At 44.4% G+C, this 16,069-nt stretch overlaps 1 protein-coding gene across 3 annotated transcripts in view; it reads right to left on the bottom strand.

Moving 5' to 3' along the window:
• Positions 1-8,166: 8,166 nt before the first annotated feature.
• UPF2 (UPF2, regulator of nonsense mediated mRNA decay) overlaps positions 8,167-16,069 on the bottom strand; it is a 55,172-nt gene continuing 47,269 nt past the window's right edge. For 2 of the 3 annotated variants that reach the window (XM_027679545.1, XM_027679546.1), the window contains exons 21-22: positions 15,328-15,448; positions 8,167-9,366 (exon numbers count right to left, since the gene is read on the bottom strand). In XM_027679545.1, coding sequence (XP_027535346.1) covers positions 9,357-9,366; positions 15,328-15,448 — 131 coding nt within the window. In that variant the 3' untranslated portion in view covers positions 8,167-9,356. Of the gene's footprint in view, positions 9,367-15,323; positions 15,449-16,069 lie in introns of those variants that run through there. The other variant, XM_027679547.1, reaches the window with a different exon arrangement.

The following is a 16,069-nucleotide window of genomic DNA, read 5'->3' as shown; positions in this document are numbered from 1 at the left end:
GCACTGAGGTCAGGCTGTCAGGCCTGTAGTTCCATGGATCCTCCTTCTGGCCCTTCCTGTAGACGAGTGTCACATTTGCCAACTGGGACCTCCCTGCCGAGCCAGGATTGCTGGTAAATGATGGAAAGTGGCTCCAGCTCCCACAGCAACCTCGGGTGGATCCCATCAGTCCCCTGGACCTGTGTGTGTATAAGTGCTATAGCAGCTCACTGACCCTTTCCCCTTGGATTATGGGGGCTTCATGCTGCTCCCCATTCCTCTCTTCCAGCTCAGGAGGCTGAAACCCAGAGAACAACTGGTCTTGCTATTACAGACTGAGGCTAAAAGGTCATTAAGTACCTTTGTCACTTGGTTTCCTTCTGCATCCAGTAAAGGATGGAGATTCTCTTCAGCCCTCCTGTTGTTGCTGAGGTATTTGTAGAAACTTTTTTTTTTTGTTTTATAGCAGTAGCCAGATTAAGTTGTAGTTAAGCTTTAGCTCTGGGTAACCTCACCACATCCCTGTAGTCCTCCCGAGTTACCTCCCTTTCTTCTGCAGGTCATACACTCTCCTTTCTGACCAGAGTTTTCCAGCCAAAGCTCCCTGTTCAGCCAGGCTGGTGTACTTCCTTGGCTGCTCCTACACCTTTAAAATTCATTCTTAAAACACATCCAGCCTTCCTGGACTCCTTTGCCCTTCAGGATTGCCTCCCAAGGGACTCTGTCAGCCAGTTCATCCCCCCTCCACCTTCACTGGCTCTTGCTTTCAGATAATCCCTGCACCACGGAGAGGCAAAGGCAGATGAGTCCATCCCAGCATTGACTCCCAAACTATAAATATCTTTTCCTCTGAGGTAAGGAGGATCCTTAGACTGGATGGAGCCAAGCCCTTCCCAGGGAACACACCCTTTTTTTTGTTTTGTTTTTGTTTGGTCTTTTTTCTTCTCCTCAGAACGGGGTTTCTCTTCCCATTTGAGGTGACTCCTCCCAGATGAGGAAATGCCTTCCCTGAAAAGCCGTCAGTGCATCCCTGACTACATCACCAAATGGTCAGATGTGTTCTTACCTCAGGGGAACTGTGAGGAAAGATTATTTTTGTTAATAGGAGTTTTCCACTGGGCCATAATTACCTGCTGCTACTTGCAACTGGCCAAAAAAAGAAAGCCAGGAGAGGCTTCAGTACCTTCAGGATTAAAGTGAACAGGCAGAAGGATCGGTAGATAAACCAGCTGGCAGGCTTGAAGGAGCAACTCAGCTTCAATTTCTCTTTTGTTCATGGGTCTTTGCACCTGCCCCTGAGCTTTAATGAATGTTTCACAGAGCCCCAGGAACCACAAACTAATTCTGACTGGTTCCCAAAGCTGCTGAGGCAACTCCTACCCAGGACCATTATTTTCTTCTCAGATGGGTGTCTCTGCCTCATAAAGAGATGCAGCTGCTGCAGTGTCCTCACCTCAGGGGCAAACAAAGACCAACTATTTTGGGTTTGAGGGTTTTTCCCCATCATTAAAAAATAAAAAGTATGCTGACCATTTGAATTTAAAATGAAATAAATACATTAAATCCTTTGCTTGACCATTGAGTCAGGGAGCAGCTCCAGTTCCCAAAGCCTGCGCTACAGCCATCCAAGGACATTGTTGAGCTGCTGCCCAGGGTCTGGCACAGACTTTGGCTTTAGTCCTTCCCTTGGCATTGCTGACCCAGGGCAGTGTCCCCACCGATCCTGCAGTGGTGTCACCTCGTCTGCCCTCTCAAACTCACCCTTCCCACCAGCTCAGCCCCTGCCACGTGCCACAGCAGTCACCTGAGCAGTGGAACACTGCACTGGGCAGGAGGAAATGGTTGTCTTACCTTATCTATCATGGAATTCTCCTGGTTTGTTCACTATCAGCCCCGTGTGGAGCTCTGAGGCACCTGGAGCAGGTGAGGTTGGGAAGTGTGGCCAACCAGTGCCTTTCATCAGGTTGAAAGTGCCTCTCCCTTCCCAGGGCGCTGCTGTAGCAGAGGAGCCAGGACATCCTTCCGCTCCCTTTTCCGGTTTGCAAACAGAAGATCACAGGAGTTACTGGAAAAGCCTCTGACCCACAGACTAAGGACACAGGGCTGGGGCGGGCAAGGGATGCTTTGCCCAGAGAGCAGCCAGACCTGGGGGGAAGAGCAGCTTAGTGGTTACTGAGCATCACACTTCTCTTGGTGAGGTGATGCACAGAACCACTCCCAGCTCTCCCAATAAGAGCACATCCACCTCCCAGTGTCCCCACACTCCCTGGCAAAGCCCCACAGGGACCCCAGGGCAGGTCCTTGAGCCACGGCTTGTTCAGCCCAGGAGCAACTCGGCAGCTCAGTGCAGCTGAGACAGGGCCTGAGACTCCGCCCCGAACCCGGGGAGCCTGCCCAGAGCTGCAGGGAGCCTTGGAGCCCCCAGCCCCTGCTGGGCACAGCCACACTCCTGCTCCATCACAGCATCCCCCTCTCACCACTGACGGAGGCTTCCCGTGCAAGTCACTTCCGTGTCTGATTCAGCCTCGGAGATCTCTGTTCTAACGGGATTGCTCATTTCCTCACCGGGCTGGGGAGGTCAAACTTCACCATCAAACCTTCGTGATGTGTTTTTTCCCAGCATTTCAAAGGAAGCTCTCAGCTCTCCCAGCTTCTGTTACTGCCAGCATCAGAAAATTGTGCAATTTTTTTATCTGATCCCTGCTTGCTTATCCATTGCCTCAAGGAAGGGCAAGGGCTGCGTTTTCCAGCTGGGAAACAAGGGCAATGATGTTAAACCAAGGAAAAAGAGCAGAGATGAGCTTGACCTTCGGGTTTCCAGGCTGATGCACTAATCCTGAATCACCCTTCCTCTCCCACCACCACACCTACCACTTTGGTAGCATTAAATTATCTTGTCAGCCCGGGCAAAAATCCATCAGCCTGGAAGCTCAGACTCACATGTGCCATGAGTTGTTCATACTCTGATTAACAAAGATAAGCCACCCCTTGTACTGATGCTCAGAGGGTGGAATGACACCAGAAGGAAAACAGTAATTCCTCCAAGCTGTCGTGGCAGGAGGGAGGTCATTTCTTCATATTTAAACATCTATTAGGAAACAGTTGTCAGCACATTTCTATTTCCAATATCCAACCCTGCACAAGGGTAGAGGATCAACAGGGTCTTCAGGCTTCACGACACAAAACTTCATTACCGTGGAACATTTCCTGCCTCCTAAACGGATTTTTGTTTGCCTGATTAGGTTTAATTTTTATTTATGGCATGAGATTTCCAGTGCACTCCAGCCCAGGAAATGGGCACTGCGTGCCCAGCACAGCCATTCCTGGTGCATCCCATAATAAACCCCACGGCTCTGTGCCAAGAGCGGAGACTTTCCTCTGCAGTGTCACCCTGCAGGCAGCAGTGAGGCTTCCTCTGAACCCCAAAGCTGCTCTGATTTTACGTCAGGTAAATCCTCACAGCCAGGAATAAACTCCTGGTTTCGCAGGCGTGGGATTTGGGACCTGCCTGAATAATAAACCACAATTACACCTCTTGGGCATTACAGTAGGAGGGTTGGACTGTGTAAGTCCTGCTGCTGCATCCAATTGTATGCTGGAGGAAAAAAGTCTGCCACAGGAGGGATGAGGAACCGGTGTCTGCCTGGAACAGCTGGGCTGAATTCCCGGAGAGAAGTGGACTGAAGCTGTGCCTTCCTCCCAGGAAAGGGCCCTTCCTGCCCTGACCCTGAGGAGGAAACTGCAGCCTGCACCTCCACATGAAAAGTTTCTCAGAGCAGAGATAATAGAAGCCAAAGCTGCCTCTCAGATCCCTCTCTCTACCTTTTTATATTCATTTCCATCGCTCCAGGGATGCAACTTCCAGCAAATTGTAGCAATTTAATAACCACTTACTGGATTAACACAGTGGAGACCAAACCTCCCTTCAGGTGGGTTACGAAAGCCTTCCTCACTTCTTTAAGTCTTGCTTCCCAGGAGGGAACTTCTGATCTTTTGCTCACCGTGAACAGATCTACAAGAGGTGTGTGTGTGTATATTTATAATATATACACCACATATAATTTAAAAAATGGGATACTGGCACAGCAAGGAGGACTCAGCAGAGGTGGTCACAGTCAGCCTGTCACCGCTCTTCCATGGAAGTGCTGTTTTCAACCAGGAGCTGCCCAAGAGGAAAGCCAAGGGTTCAGAATAGTAGAAAGGCTTGGGTTGGAAGGGACCTTAAAGAAGTAAATTCATGTCTATCTCCAAAATGAGGATACGTGGTTTGATTCAACCAAATTAACCAGACAAGGGACTTTTACAGGACTAATTAGTGGCTGTAAGTCCCAGGAGGAAGGACCAGCAGGTGGGAAAACAGAGTCCTGAGCAGCCTCCTTGGGTACTTCAGTGACTGACACCAAAGGGATGGAGCAGAGTGTGCAGGGAGGTACCTACTGCAACCATGGGACCCAAAATATGGCACCTCCTGCCTTTCTCCAGAGCTGGGAGGTACCTGGAGCGAGAGGAGCATCACCAGCATCCGGGATCGCTTCCAGGTCCCTCTTGTGAGCATTAGGGCTGTGAAACACATTAAGAGACTGTGACAGGGGTGTCCTTACCAAGGCAACCCTAAGGTAGAACCAAAATATTGCAAAAAGCGGCCCCAAAACAATTAAGGGTGAAATAAAACAAAGTTTTCAAGCTCCTGGGCTTTCAAGTCTGACTTGTTCCCAGCAGGAAACGTCGCTCCCCTTTATCCCTCGCACGACAGAAACTTTTTTCCTGCAGGTAAATGTCAAAGAACAAATAAACATCAGCAATATCTAAATGGCTGCCTTCTTTTTAAGTGTCTCAAACATTTTTTTTATTTGCCTGATGGCTTGGATCCAGGTAATGGAGGGAAGGAAGGAAGGAAGGAGGGAGAGAGGCGTTTTTACAGCACACTGTTTGTTCTTCTAACAAGGATCATAAACACCAAGTGTTTCAATGGCACAATCATAACCCGACAATAATAACTTAAAAGCAAAGTTTATAGTTCAAACAATACAAGTAAATATTTTGACATTTGCTCATTTGTTTGATTCTTGTTCAAATAGTTTCCTACTTGCAGTACACTGGGATCTCCTTAGGAGTGGTTGGAAAAAAACCTATTTATAGTGGAGTTCTGCGAAGAGAGGAAAGTGTCATCTCAGAGGAGCATCTTCAGCAGGGCAGAGCAGCTGAGGAAAACCTCAGTGTGGAACAAATTAGTGATGAAGCTCAAAGAGGGGGAAAAAATAAAGAAAAGATTGATGTATTTACCAGGGGGCAACAGCAGGCTCATGGCAACATTATTGATGGATTTATTAGGAAAACATTCACTCTCCTGGCGAGGACGTGTGGTCCTAATACTACAGCACCACTTTTTGGGGATAATAGTAATTAGTGAGTTTGTTTACTCACTTTTTCATTTATTTACCTTCATTCACACCTCCCACCCCGCTGTGGTCCCACCAAGCTGCCCCTCCCAGCTGTGCCAGAGGTTTTTTGGGTCAAACAAGCACGGATTGTTCATTGCTTGCCCTTGGCCCCGGTGCTGATGTGGATGTGCTGTCTGGGCTGGGAAAGTCGTGCTGCTGGCCCACAGAGCCCATCCAGGGCTGCTTCCCAAGTCAGCACTTCCCAAGCATTGCATTTACTTCAGTCACTTTCCATGTAAAGCAGAGACTTTGCTGTGTCAGCAAAGTGCCGGAGCTGGACACGGCAGCTTCTTGCAACTCCCGTGCCAAGGACACAATCACTGCCCTGCCGGAACAGGCAAATGGAAAATGCTGAGAATGTAAGGAAATCAGGCAGAGTCCTCAATACAGAGGTGGTTTTCTAAGCCTCAATATACATAAATCTGCATTATGTGTGTGCTGTGGCATTGATGTGCTTGTATGTAGTATTTTTATGCACATAACAGAAATAGCAGCACAACGAAATTCTTTCACTGAAAGCCTGGGAAGCTGAAATTATAGCAAGTCTGGAAACTCAGCAATTCATGAAAAGAAAGAAAAAAGACTTACCTTTGCTTTTTTTGTCCCATTACATCACTGCAGGTAGAGAGACATCCAGTAGCACCAGTTGGGGTTCAAGGTGTTGCCTGCAAGTACTGACATTCCTGGACCAATTTCCAATTTCAGAGCTTCTTCCCAGCCACCTTGGCTCCATCCCAGGGCAAGGGCTAACACAGCACCTCAGCTCCAACAGGCTTTCAAGTGATGTGCCATAAATCAGGGAATGGTTTGGGTTAGAAGGGACCTTAAAGATCATCTCATTCCATCCCCTGCCATGGGCAGGGACACCTTTCCCCAGACCAGGTTGCTCCAAGCCCTGTCCAACCTGGCCTTGAACACTTCCAGGGATGGGGCAGCCACAGCTTCTCTGGGCAACCTGTGCCAGGGCCTCACCACCCTCACAGGAAATAATTTCTTCCCCATATCCAACCTAAACCTACTCTCTTCCAGTTCCAAACCATTGCCCCTTGTCCTGTCACTACAGACCCTGCTAAGGATTCTCTCTCTCCATCTTTCTTTAAGCCCCTTCTAAGCATTGAAAGGCTGCTCCAAGGTCTCCCTGAAGCCTTCTCTTCTCCAGGCAGAACCAATCCAGCTCTCAAGGCTTTCCTCACAGGAGAGTTGCTCCAGCCTCTGGGATGCCCTCAGGGCCATCTTGTCAGGTTCCCATGGACTTACACATGTTCAGGTTCCTCAGATGGTCAAGAACTTGTCTCCTACAATGGGAAGGACCTAATTCCCCCAGTCCCTGCCTGGAGCTTTAGGGGCTTGAGAAGTGTGGGAAGAGAAATTATCATGGAAAACTGAGGCACAAAAACTGTTGAATACTTTGTGTCTGTCAGCGAGGCAGCTCGAGGAGCCGCATGTCAGTGAAGACACAACTCCAGGGCCTGACTTGAGTCCAAATTCTTTCCACAGAACGATAACTGGGATCTTTTACGCAATCAAGGACATAATTTCTCCTTCACCTACATATGTTTTCCCAGACTTAACTCCTTCCATGCAGGCTCAGGAACTCTGCTGCAGAAATGCTCTTGGCAAGAGCACCTTCCACCAGCATCCCAGGAGAATTGCTCCCCAAGGAACATCCTCTGCCCCATCAGACGGTGCCACAGGCGGAACTTGGGATGATTTCCCCAGTGCCCTGGTGCACCTGTGGGTCACTGCACTGCGGGGAAAGAGAAGCAATGACATTAAACATGATTTCATTAATTAAAATAAACATCCTGCAGCAACATCCATAGATAACAGACACTGACCAAAGTATAGGTTATTCCCCTACTCCTGTATCAATCCCAGGCTGCACACCCCATTGTTGTAATTAAATGATCCCTAAAGGAAGACAAAGGATTCTAATGACATGAGAGGGAGCCACACAATCCCTGCAGCAACAACCTGCACGTAGATCAAGAGATGAAACTGCTCTTCCTTATATTTAATATAAATCAACCCTCTTTTAGTTTAAACCATCAGCCTTTGTCCTGTTGCAACAGGCCCTGCTAAAAGGTCTGTCCTTGTGTGTTCAACCCTGACTGTTTCACTCACAACGGTCTTCGAGGTTTTATTCAGCACAACGTGAGAATAATTAATTTTAAAATTGAACTTCAAAAGGTTTCACTGAATTGTTTTTTGATTTCAGTCTGAAGTCAAGGAAATCCCCAGCTGACCACAAACTATTTTTAGCGAATAATTTTATAAACGTATTTCGATTGATCCCAATTCCATCCAAGGCATTGGATCGACACAAAAAGAACAGAGCTAATGTTTTATTTTTATGCAGTTCTTCAATCTGGATAAATTAAATGCTTTTGAAACTAAGCAGCACGTTGAGAAAAGGAAGTTGACTTTAGTTTGAATCACAATTAGATGCTTAATTTGCTATTAGGGATTCGTAGGCATTGTTCAGCAGGTAAGTGGAAATTGGATTTGACCAGTGGATATGGTCACACTGCTGTAGGAGACATTCCTGGAGGAGCTGAGAGTTACAAATGTGATTAATAAACATAGCCATGAATTTCATGTGAAAAAAAAATGATAGGAAAACCATCACATAACACTTGAATCAAAGACCTGGAATTCCCGTCCAAACCAGAGCCCAGGACAGACCACAAACCCTTCAAAACATCATTCCCAAAGAACAAAGTCAATGTCACGAGACAGACACAACTCTAAATTACAACACTTTATTGCAGCATTGGCAAAGGTCAGATTTCTGAAGCTGGTGAAGATCGGGCGGCATTTCTGTATGAAATGTTACAACTTTACAAGTCTCTCTTCCTACATGCAGAAACCAAAACCAGTGGTAAAAAGGATTTTAAAAGAGCTAGAAAAAAGAATTAGTAGTAACATACAGATGAGCTCCTTAACTCCATGAACTACCTCTACCTGAAAGCAAACAAAACCCTATGCTAATAAATAACAGATTGTCAGAAACAGACCAAGAAACCTCATTTCTACTTAGAAAAAAATAAAAATTCTACTTGTTTCCAGACTTAAATCTTTTTTTTTAAACTTTGTTGGTTTCAATAGACACAGAGGCTTATCAACCCATGAAGATCAACAAGGTATTTGGATCCACTCCTTGACATCCTCCTGTTATGCTGACTGGCACGTTTTGGTTTTCAATGATACATACAATGGGCTCAACTATATCCCTGTCCTTAGGCTGGTGTCAGGCTGTTCCAAGCAGTACGAGTCAACACCCCGTGTTCATCGACTTCACTTTCTATTTTAGACCCCAACAGACATTTTACCTCCTTGGCTCTGCAGTTTTCACCCCTCCCCACCCCCTTTTTTGCTCATCTGGCAGCAAAAGGCTCTTCCTTAACCCAAACCGTCCTCGCTGAGGACTGTCTGATAAGTTATCCCACTCGTCAGGGTTTCCTTTTGGATTCTGCTGTTGGCTCTACGTGTTCCTACTGTAGGTTTGCAGCCCCCAAAGAACATCCTTCCAACACCAAGTGCTCCATTTGGAGAGAACGGAACTCGCGGCGAGTTCAGAGCTTTGTTTTCCCGCACACAGAGCTGCCAAAGGCCTTTCCCGTTCCAGTGTCATCCGTCTGACCTTCAGGCCGATCTCTGCCTTCACCGAGCTGGCCAAGTTCACCACCTCATCCTCGGACTTCTGCTCCCAGGAGAAGATTAACCCTCAACGCGGTTCCCATAACAAAAAGCTTTTTTGGGGGGGTAGGGGGGAGAGGGGAGGCTGCTCTTTCTGCCCCACGGCCCCAGCCTGTCCCAGGTTTCTGAACGCTCTAGACTGACATGCTGAGATGTGTCCACTGCTCTCGTTTAATCGCTGGAGGACTCCACAACACCAGAGATACAGGACCTAATGAAATGACACCGGCTGCTGGATCAACGTCTCCTGCGGGAAGAGCGGAGAGAGGAAACAGTTCAGTGTGAGAGCACCAAAACCCTCCGAGTCAGGGGCCACCAAAAGCACCTGCCAGTCACTCTGATATCCCTTTACCCTCTAACATAAGGTGCATATTTCTGTTTTCTGCACAAACATTTCAAAAGGCCACATCACCCAAAAGAAGGTGGATAACCTGTATCTTATCCTCCTGGATAAGCTGCTAAACTATCGAAGCCGAGCTGTGAATTTGTTAAAAAACAAGTTATTTTAAACCTTTCTGTGCAGCTTCCTAATACCTGGAAGTACTGCAGGAATGTTACAGAGGGATTTTTAGAGGCAAATAATTGGTTGGAACCTTTTAAGAGTCAGCAACTGTATTAAAATCTTTCATCGTCCCTCATTCATCTCTACCCACAAGAAATCACATTTAATTCTCTTAACAACTGCCAGTTACTGTACCTGGGCTGGTTTTCAGCTCATTTCTAAACTGCAAATTAAAATTAATAATACACAGCAAGTAAAACTTCAGCATTTACAAACCTCCAGGGCGACACACACAGATCTTTCACCATGTAAACACAACGGTTCATGTTTCTTTACACCAGTGCATAAACCTCCAGTGCTCGTTGAACAGTCCTTTCACCTAAACCTGTTTTTTACTGAAAGTCTTGCAAGAAAAATGTTGCAGGGATGTTAACTGCATTCCTTGTACCAGAGGAAGTTTTCACACTAATCCTGTATTTGTATGTGCTGCTTTGCTCTGATATCCAATATTTGTGTGCTTTATTTAAACACACTGTGTATTTTTGCCAGGAAGTCCTGAGTTAGTGCTTTACTAGAACTCACTGCAGAACTGCTTCTATTATTTGGTTTTAAGTACCTTTCAGTGTTAAATAATGTCACATTCCAAATCTTTGTGGCACAGCCAGGAACACTGGTTGTGTGGTTTCAATAGAAAGGACCCTTAATTAATTTTGGTAGTTTTAGTAGACCTGAGATCTCACTTGCAGAATGCTACAACTGAGAAGAAACTTCAAACATCATTGAATTGCAGTATCATGCTTCTACCTCTCCATTTCCCATTAAAAAGTAATTCTACTGTTGATGGGGAGTGAAGGAGAAGGGCTGGGAGTGGCTGCACATGTCTAATTTTGTAGAAATGCCTCTCACCCAAACCAGCAGCTGCCAGGACACGCTGGTGGCAGGTCAGTGTTTCAGTGGTCACAGCAAGGCACTGCTGCCAAAAATCACGGTAGTGGTTTTTCCCAAATCAGGTATTTCACACTTCTGTCTGAAATAGTAAACTCGATCCAAAACTGTTCTTTGGCAAGGTCAGACTTAGCACACAGCTGTAACTGAAAACATCTTGAGCTCTATGTACAAAAGGACCCAAATTTTTGCAATCTCTCCTCTCCCAACTTCCCTTCCTGCTACTGACACAGTTATTAATTTGTATAAAAATCACACAGTCAGCTCCTCACTCCACTGCTAAGCATTAACACTGCCCACATACTCCATGTGGTAGAGAAACACACAGAACCACTCTGACCAAACCATGGCTGGAGCAGAAAATGGAACCCGTGAGAACAGACACAAATATTACACCACAGTACAGGCTGTGAAACAGCCCCAGATCCATTGCACTGGGAACTTGGGAGAGCTCAGTCAGCAAGACAGCACAGTTTAAACTGAGAAGTGCCCAGGAGAACATCAATAATCAAATCCTTTCTGCACATTGCTGACATCACAAGATCACAAGAATCATCTTTTTCTTAACATGAGAGACCTTTGAAATTAAGATTTCACACTTCTCCCTAATCCCCTTGTGTCCTCCAATCCCAAAGCTCTCTGCATTTCTGCAGTACCTTATTTCTTCATAAATTCCTTCACAAACTTTCTTCTCCCAACACCTCCTCTCCCATCACTCGCTGCTTTGCTTCTCGTGACTAATCTCAGCTTTGATGCTCTTTGTTTTTCTCCCCTAATCACATTAACCAAAACCAGGAACATGAAACAGAAAATGCCAAGGTGTCCATGGAATTTCCTAACAAATCTCAGTTATAAATTTCTGTACTGTGAACATCACAAATTCAAACAACCCACAAATGCTGGACTCACCTAAGTTAGAGAATCTTAACCTGTGCAAGTGATTTCGTATTCTTATCTGTTCATCAAAAATAAAATGCTCTGACAAAGTCAAGTCAAAGCCAGAATGGGCTGGAAGCTGGAAGGTGTTTTGGGGATTGGTGTTTGGTTTCCAGAGGGCCACAAGACTGCAGGGAGTTTTGTTTGCTTGTTGTTGTTCTTACTTATATTGAAAGAACTCTTTTAAAAACAGACTCTTTATGAATGAATATGGCTAATAAACACAATTTTGCCTTCCTTTCCCTCTAAACTACAGCTGTGACCAGGTCTCTCTCCACCTTTTCTGTCTGGCTCACTGATATCTGCAAATGCAGGTTTGGAGCCAAGCCCCTGCTCCCATATCCCACCCTGGACTTTCCTCCCATAAAACAGCTGAAAAGGGGGGGTTGGAATTTCTCAGCTGTGTTTAAAAGGCCCATCTCAGTAAGAACTGAATTCAAAGTTTCATTACATAGTATTGGTCAGTGCATCAACTGCATGACAGGTGATGTATGAAATGTGTTTGTCCAGTAGCTGAAGCAGGAAATCATGTTAAATTCCCATTTTTCCTTATTATCTGTACTCTGATCTTTCAGCATTAATGCAATATTATATGATGGGAATATTTAGCTAATAAAATCCCAGCATCCTGTTATTACTGTTATGCTTCATTTTTCTTTATTAAATGGGTTAAAGAGAAATAAGAGTCAGAGGCAAACAGGAGACCTAAAATCACCACTTAACTTGAATATCATTTTGTTTCCAGCTTACACCTGCATCCCCAGAGGGAGTCTGGACACAGGCAGGCCCCTCTTTACTATACTTTCAAAGCAACAGTGAATTTTAAAGTTAATGCTTTTAATAAGGAGAGATTTAATGAGATAAAACTCCTTGGTAAGGCCTGCTTCTCTACAGTCAAATTCCTCACTGTAATTATTTTTTTCTTTCTTGGTAATCAATGTTTTTAAATACATTTTATATAATGTGGTTATTTTAATTTCACTTTAAAATCAAGCCAGTTAATGGATCTCAATCCTCTTCAAACAAAGGAAATCCACTTTTTTTGAAGTGAGAGTCTATTCATAACTGTAAAAGTGTATTTTCATGGTAAACCCATCACCAAAAAAAAATTACTTTAGTAAATTTTGTGTTTCCTGAAGGTACCAGTTTAACAGCCCAACAAATGCTACAGAACTGGAGGCAAGAGAGAAAATTATTGCCTTCCCTGTGCTGCTGAAGCAAAGCAAGGAACTCTACTTTTAATGGAGTCACAGTAAATTATCTTACAGGATTAGCAGGTCTCAAAACCTGAGGCAATTCCACACAAACAGCAATACACTCCAATTTTTGATCCAGCCTTTTGCACATACCAAATAATAAGAAATCTGACAAAGCCTGTAAATCTCACTGCATTTACTTCAATATAGAAAAAAGGCACTAAGAGATGACCAATAAAGTAAACACTGCAAAAGATTTCTCTCTTGGTTTTTTTTTTAAATATATAGAGCTAATTGCTTAGCGAGATCCAGTCCTTCAAGGCCAAACACAAAGTAGAACCCAAGGCTGCCTTAATTTCTGAAATCAATTGTTCCAATAGGTAGATTTGGATTTAACTTTCTAAAAGGTGTTTGAAACACGGTGCTTAGGACGTGTTTAGCAACACAAAAGCAAAGGTAAAAACAACCGAGATTGATTTCTCTACTCTCAACGCTCCCTGAAATGCAAGAAAGGCCTCATCCCTACCCTGGCTATGGGAACCGGTCAGCTTGTACACAGGAATCAACCAGGAAATTTACTTGCCCAGATTATCCCTAAACTCAGGAAATTTAAAATAAAAAGTTGCACTCCTTAAGGAAAGCAACAAATTATCATTATTTCCTGTAAGTTTGAGTTCTGGTTGCAAGAAAATAACATCCCAGTTGTCTTCAAATACAAAGAAGCAGCAACACAACACAGCTCACTTATGTAAGTGGTAACATCTGTATTACACAAGTTGGTTCTGCCATGCAGGAATGTGAAACCTGCTCCAAACAGATACTAAAATTAACAGCTCAGTTCCTATTTGCTGCCAGCAAGATACACCAGTGTCAGAATCCACAGGGTAACTTCACTAAAACATGAGGGTGGTGTGGGCAGAGACTGCAGTGCACCAGGCAAAGGCAGAAGACAATCTTCAATATATCCTATAAATCAGAAACCTTAAAATGGAGGTGACTATGTGTGCCAGTGGGAAGCCACTGGTGGACCCACAGCCTCCAGTAAATAAATCTCTGCTTAAATACCTTTCAGCTGGAGTTAGGAAAAGTAACATTCCCTCACTGCAGGCTGAGATGGCTCAGCTGAGGCAGAGCACTGCAGTACCCAACAAATCAAATATACCTGCTGAAACAAACTTCCTGCTCTCTGTTCTAAGGAGCTCATGGATTAAAAGGAACAAAGAGCAAATTATATAATATAAAACTTACATCAGAGTTGGAAGCCCATAGCACAGCTATTTGAACAGGCAAACGCTACTCAAACTGGACAATGTCTGACCTACTTCACAGCAAAGTCCTGAATTATATTTTCCCCAGAACATCTGAAAACAAAAAGTTTTCTAAAGAACTGCATTTAAAAGAAATCTACGAATATCACATCTACTGGTCTGGCTGCTGTATTTAAAGAATAACTGCTGTGTGCTCCTCATGCAGGTTCAAGGCCTCTGGGAAAGATGACAAAGAAGAGAAGATTGCACAGTTATTTATGAAACACCTGCAAGTATTGTGGCAATTCAGTGTAACTGAACAGTCTGTATTTCTAGGACAGCATTAGGCCACAGTGGTATGAAAAAACTAAATGGAAAGTGCTGCTCATTTTATTGACTTATATCTGGTTCACTTTTTAAAAAGCATTTCTTTTAAATTGCAATCTCTTTAAAAAAAAAAGGTGGTGGGGTTTTTTTGTACAAGCAGTATCTGTATGGGGTCTCAGAGGAGTGAGTGATCATCAGGACACTATAAAATGACTATAAATGTGTACCGTGAAGTTGGCAATGCTGCTGTAACACAGGATCAACACATACATTAACCTATTTGAAGTTTACAAAGACAGAACTATTAGCAGGTAAACTGTCCCTTCCCAGTTGCTGCTCTCATCCATCCACCTCCAAAATGAACTTGCAAAGAAAGGAGAAACATGAAAGCAAGTCTGTGTTTCACCTGAAACTCCGTCTATTCAAATTTGTGCTGCAGGGTTAATTTAGTGGTTTATTTGCAAGCTTACTCCGAGTGAGAAAAGCCACTCTGAGATACATTAAAGCCTCAGAACAACTATTAGGCAATCTGGAGTGAGTCTTTTTGTGTTAATGTGGTTTTGGAACGCTCTTGCACACCATAAACTGAAAGTTCTCCTTCCCCTTCCCATTTTAACTATATTTACTTTCCATTCAGGGCATCAAATACAGAGGAATAGCTGTCAAATTCCCCAAACAAAGAGAGCATAATGGGAATTTCTCGAGATTCTCAAAAATACCCTCTCCCCCCTCTCACCAAGAAAGCAGACTTGCATCTTTTCCCCTACAAAAAGAGGCTCAGATTCTACCAATCATTTCACAACTGAAAAATAATCCTCTGGCTTCCAAACCTCTGTCAGGGCGGTATTCGCAGTCACATCCAAACCTCTGTCAGGGCGGTATTCACAGACACTGTGTTGGAAGCACCAAACACTGCTCAGTTTTTTAACAGAATGCTTCAGAATGGAAACGAACAACCAATCCACTCGACTACACAGATCATTATCTGTTTCAATTATGAAGGTAATTACTTGCCTAGAACCAGAATTACCACATTTAAAGGAAGATTGTCCTACCTCCCACCGGTTTTAAAGATTAGATCAGCATTAGGTGCTCCCTTCGGATGCTGGTAACGAGGCCGCCGCTCCCGATTAGTATTTGCTGGAGCCGGACGCTGTGCCAGAGACTGCAGCATTTCTGGAATTGCAGGCAGAAGGAAGTTAAGTACATTTTCTATGCATCTTTTTACAGAGGAATTTACAAGCACATTTCACTGACATTTAGTAAAAGAGACCTTACTTACAATTTGCTATAGAGTTAACACTCCTCAAGTTATTCCACAAGAGATAATTAAAAGTAGTTACTAAATTGCATCGACGGCTTTGACAAACCCAAACCACCCGGCAATATGAACCTGCATTTCCAGGTGTTCCTACAGAAGGAACTGCCGGGAATGGTTTTAATCACAGGTGCTTAAGAAAGGGCCTGTGACCTTTTCTCTCTAAACACATCAGCCAACACTTTCTCCACCGATGATCAGGGACAAAGACTCACAGCAGCATGAGGGGCCTTCCACACTGAACCTCCCTGAAATAGTAACAAGTGGACAATGCTGCTGCCAATTAAAGACTCAGCAAGAAACCCGTCCTAAAATTAGGCATTTCAAGTCAGGTATTTAAGTCTAAGCTTGGCATAATTGGATCCTTTCCTAGGGAAGGCAGGCACCTGAAGAAGGTGACTCAGCTGACCTACATTGCACCAGCTGTCCCATGGATGGAGTTTTTCACTTTATCACCAGGAGGAAGAATCTGGTGTGTG

The sequence above is a fragment of the Neopelma chrysocephalum genome, unplaced genomic scaffold, assembly GCF_003984885.1.
Source record: "Neopelma chrysocephalum unplaced genomic scaffold, ASM398488v2 Primary Assembly neopelma1_45, whole genome shotgun sequence".
Lineage (NCBI taxonomy): Eukaryota > Metazoa > Chordata > Aves > Passeriformes > Pipridae > Neopelma > Neopelma chrysocephalum.
The sequence above is the reverse complement of the archived record's forward strand: the minus strand, read 5'-3'. Positions and strand labels throughout refer to the sequence as shown.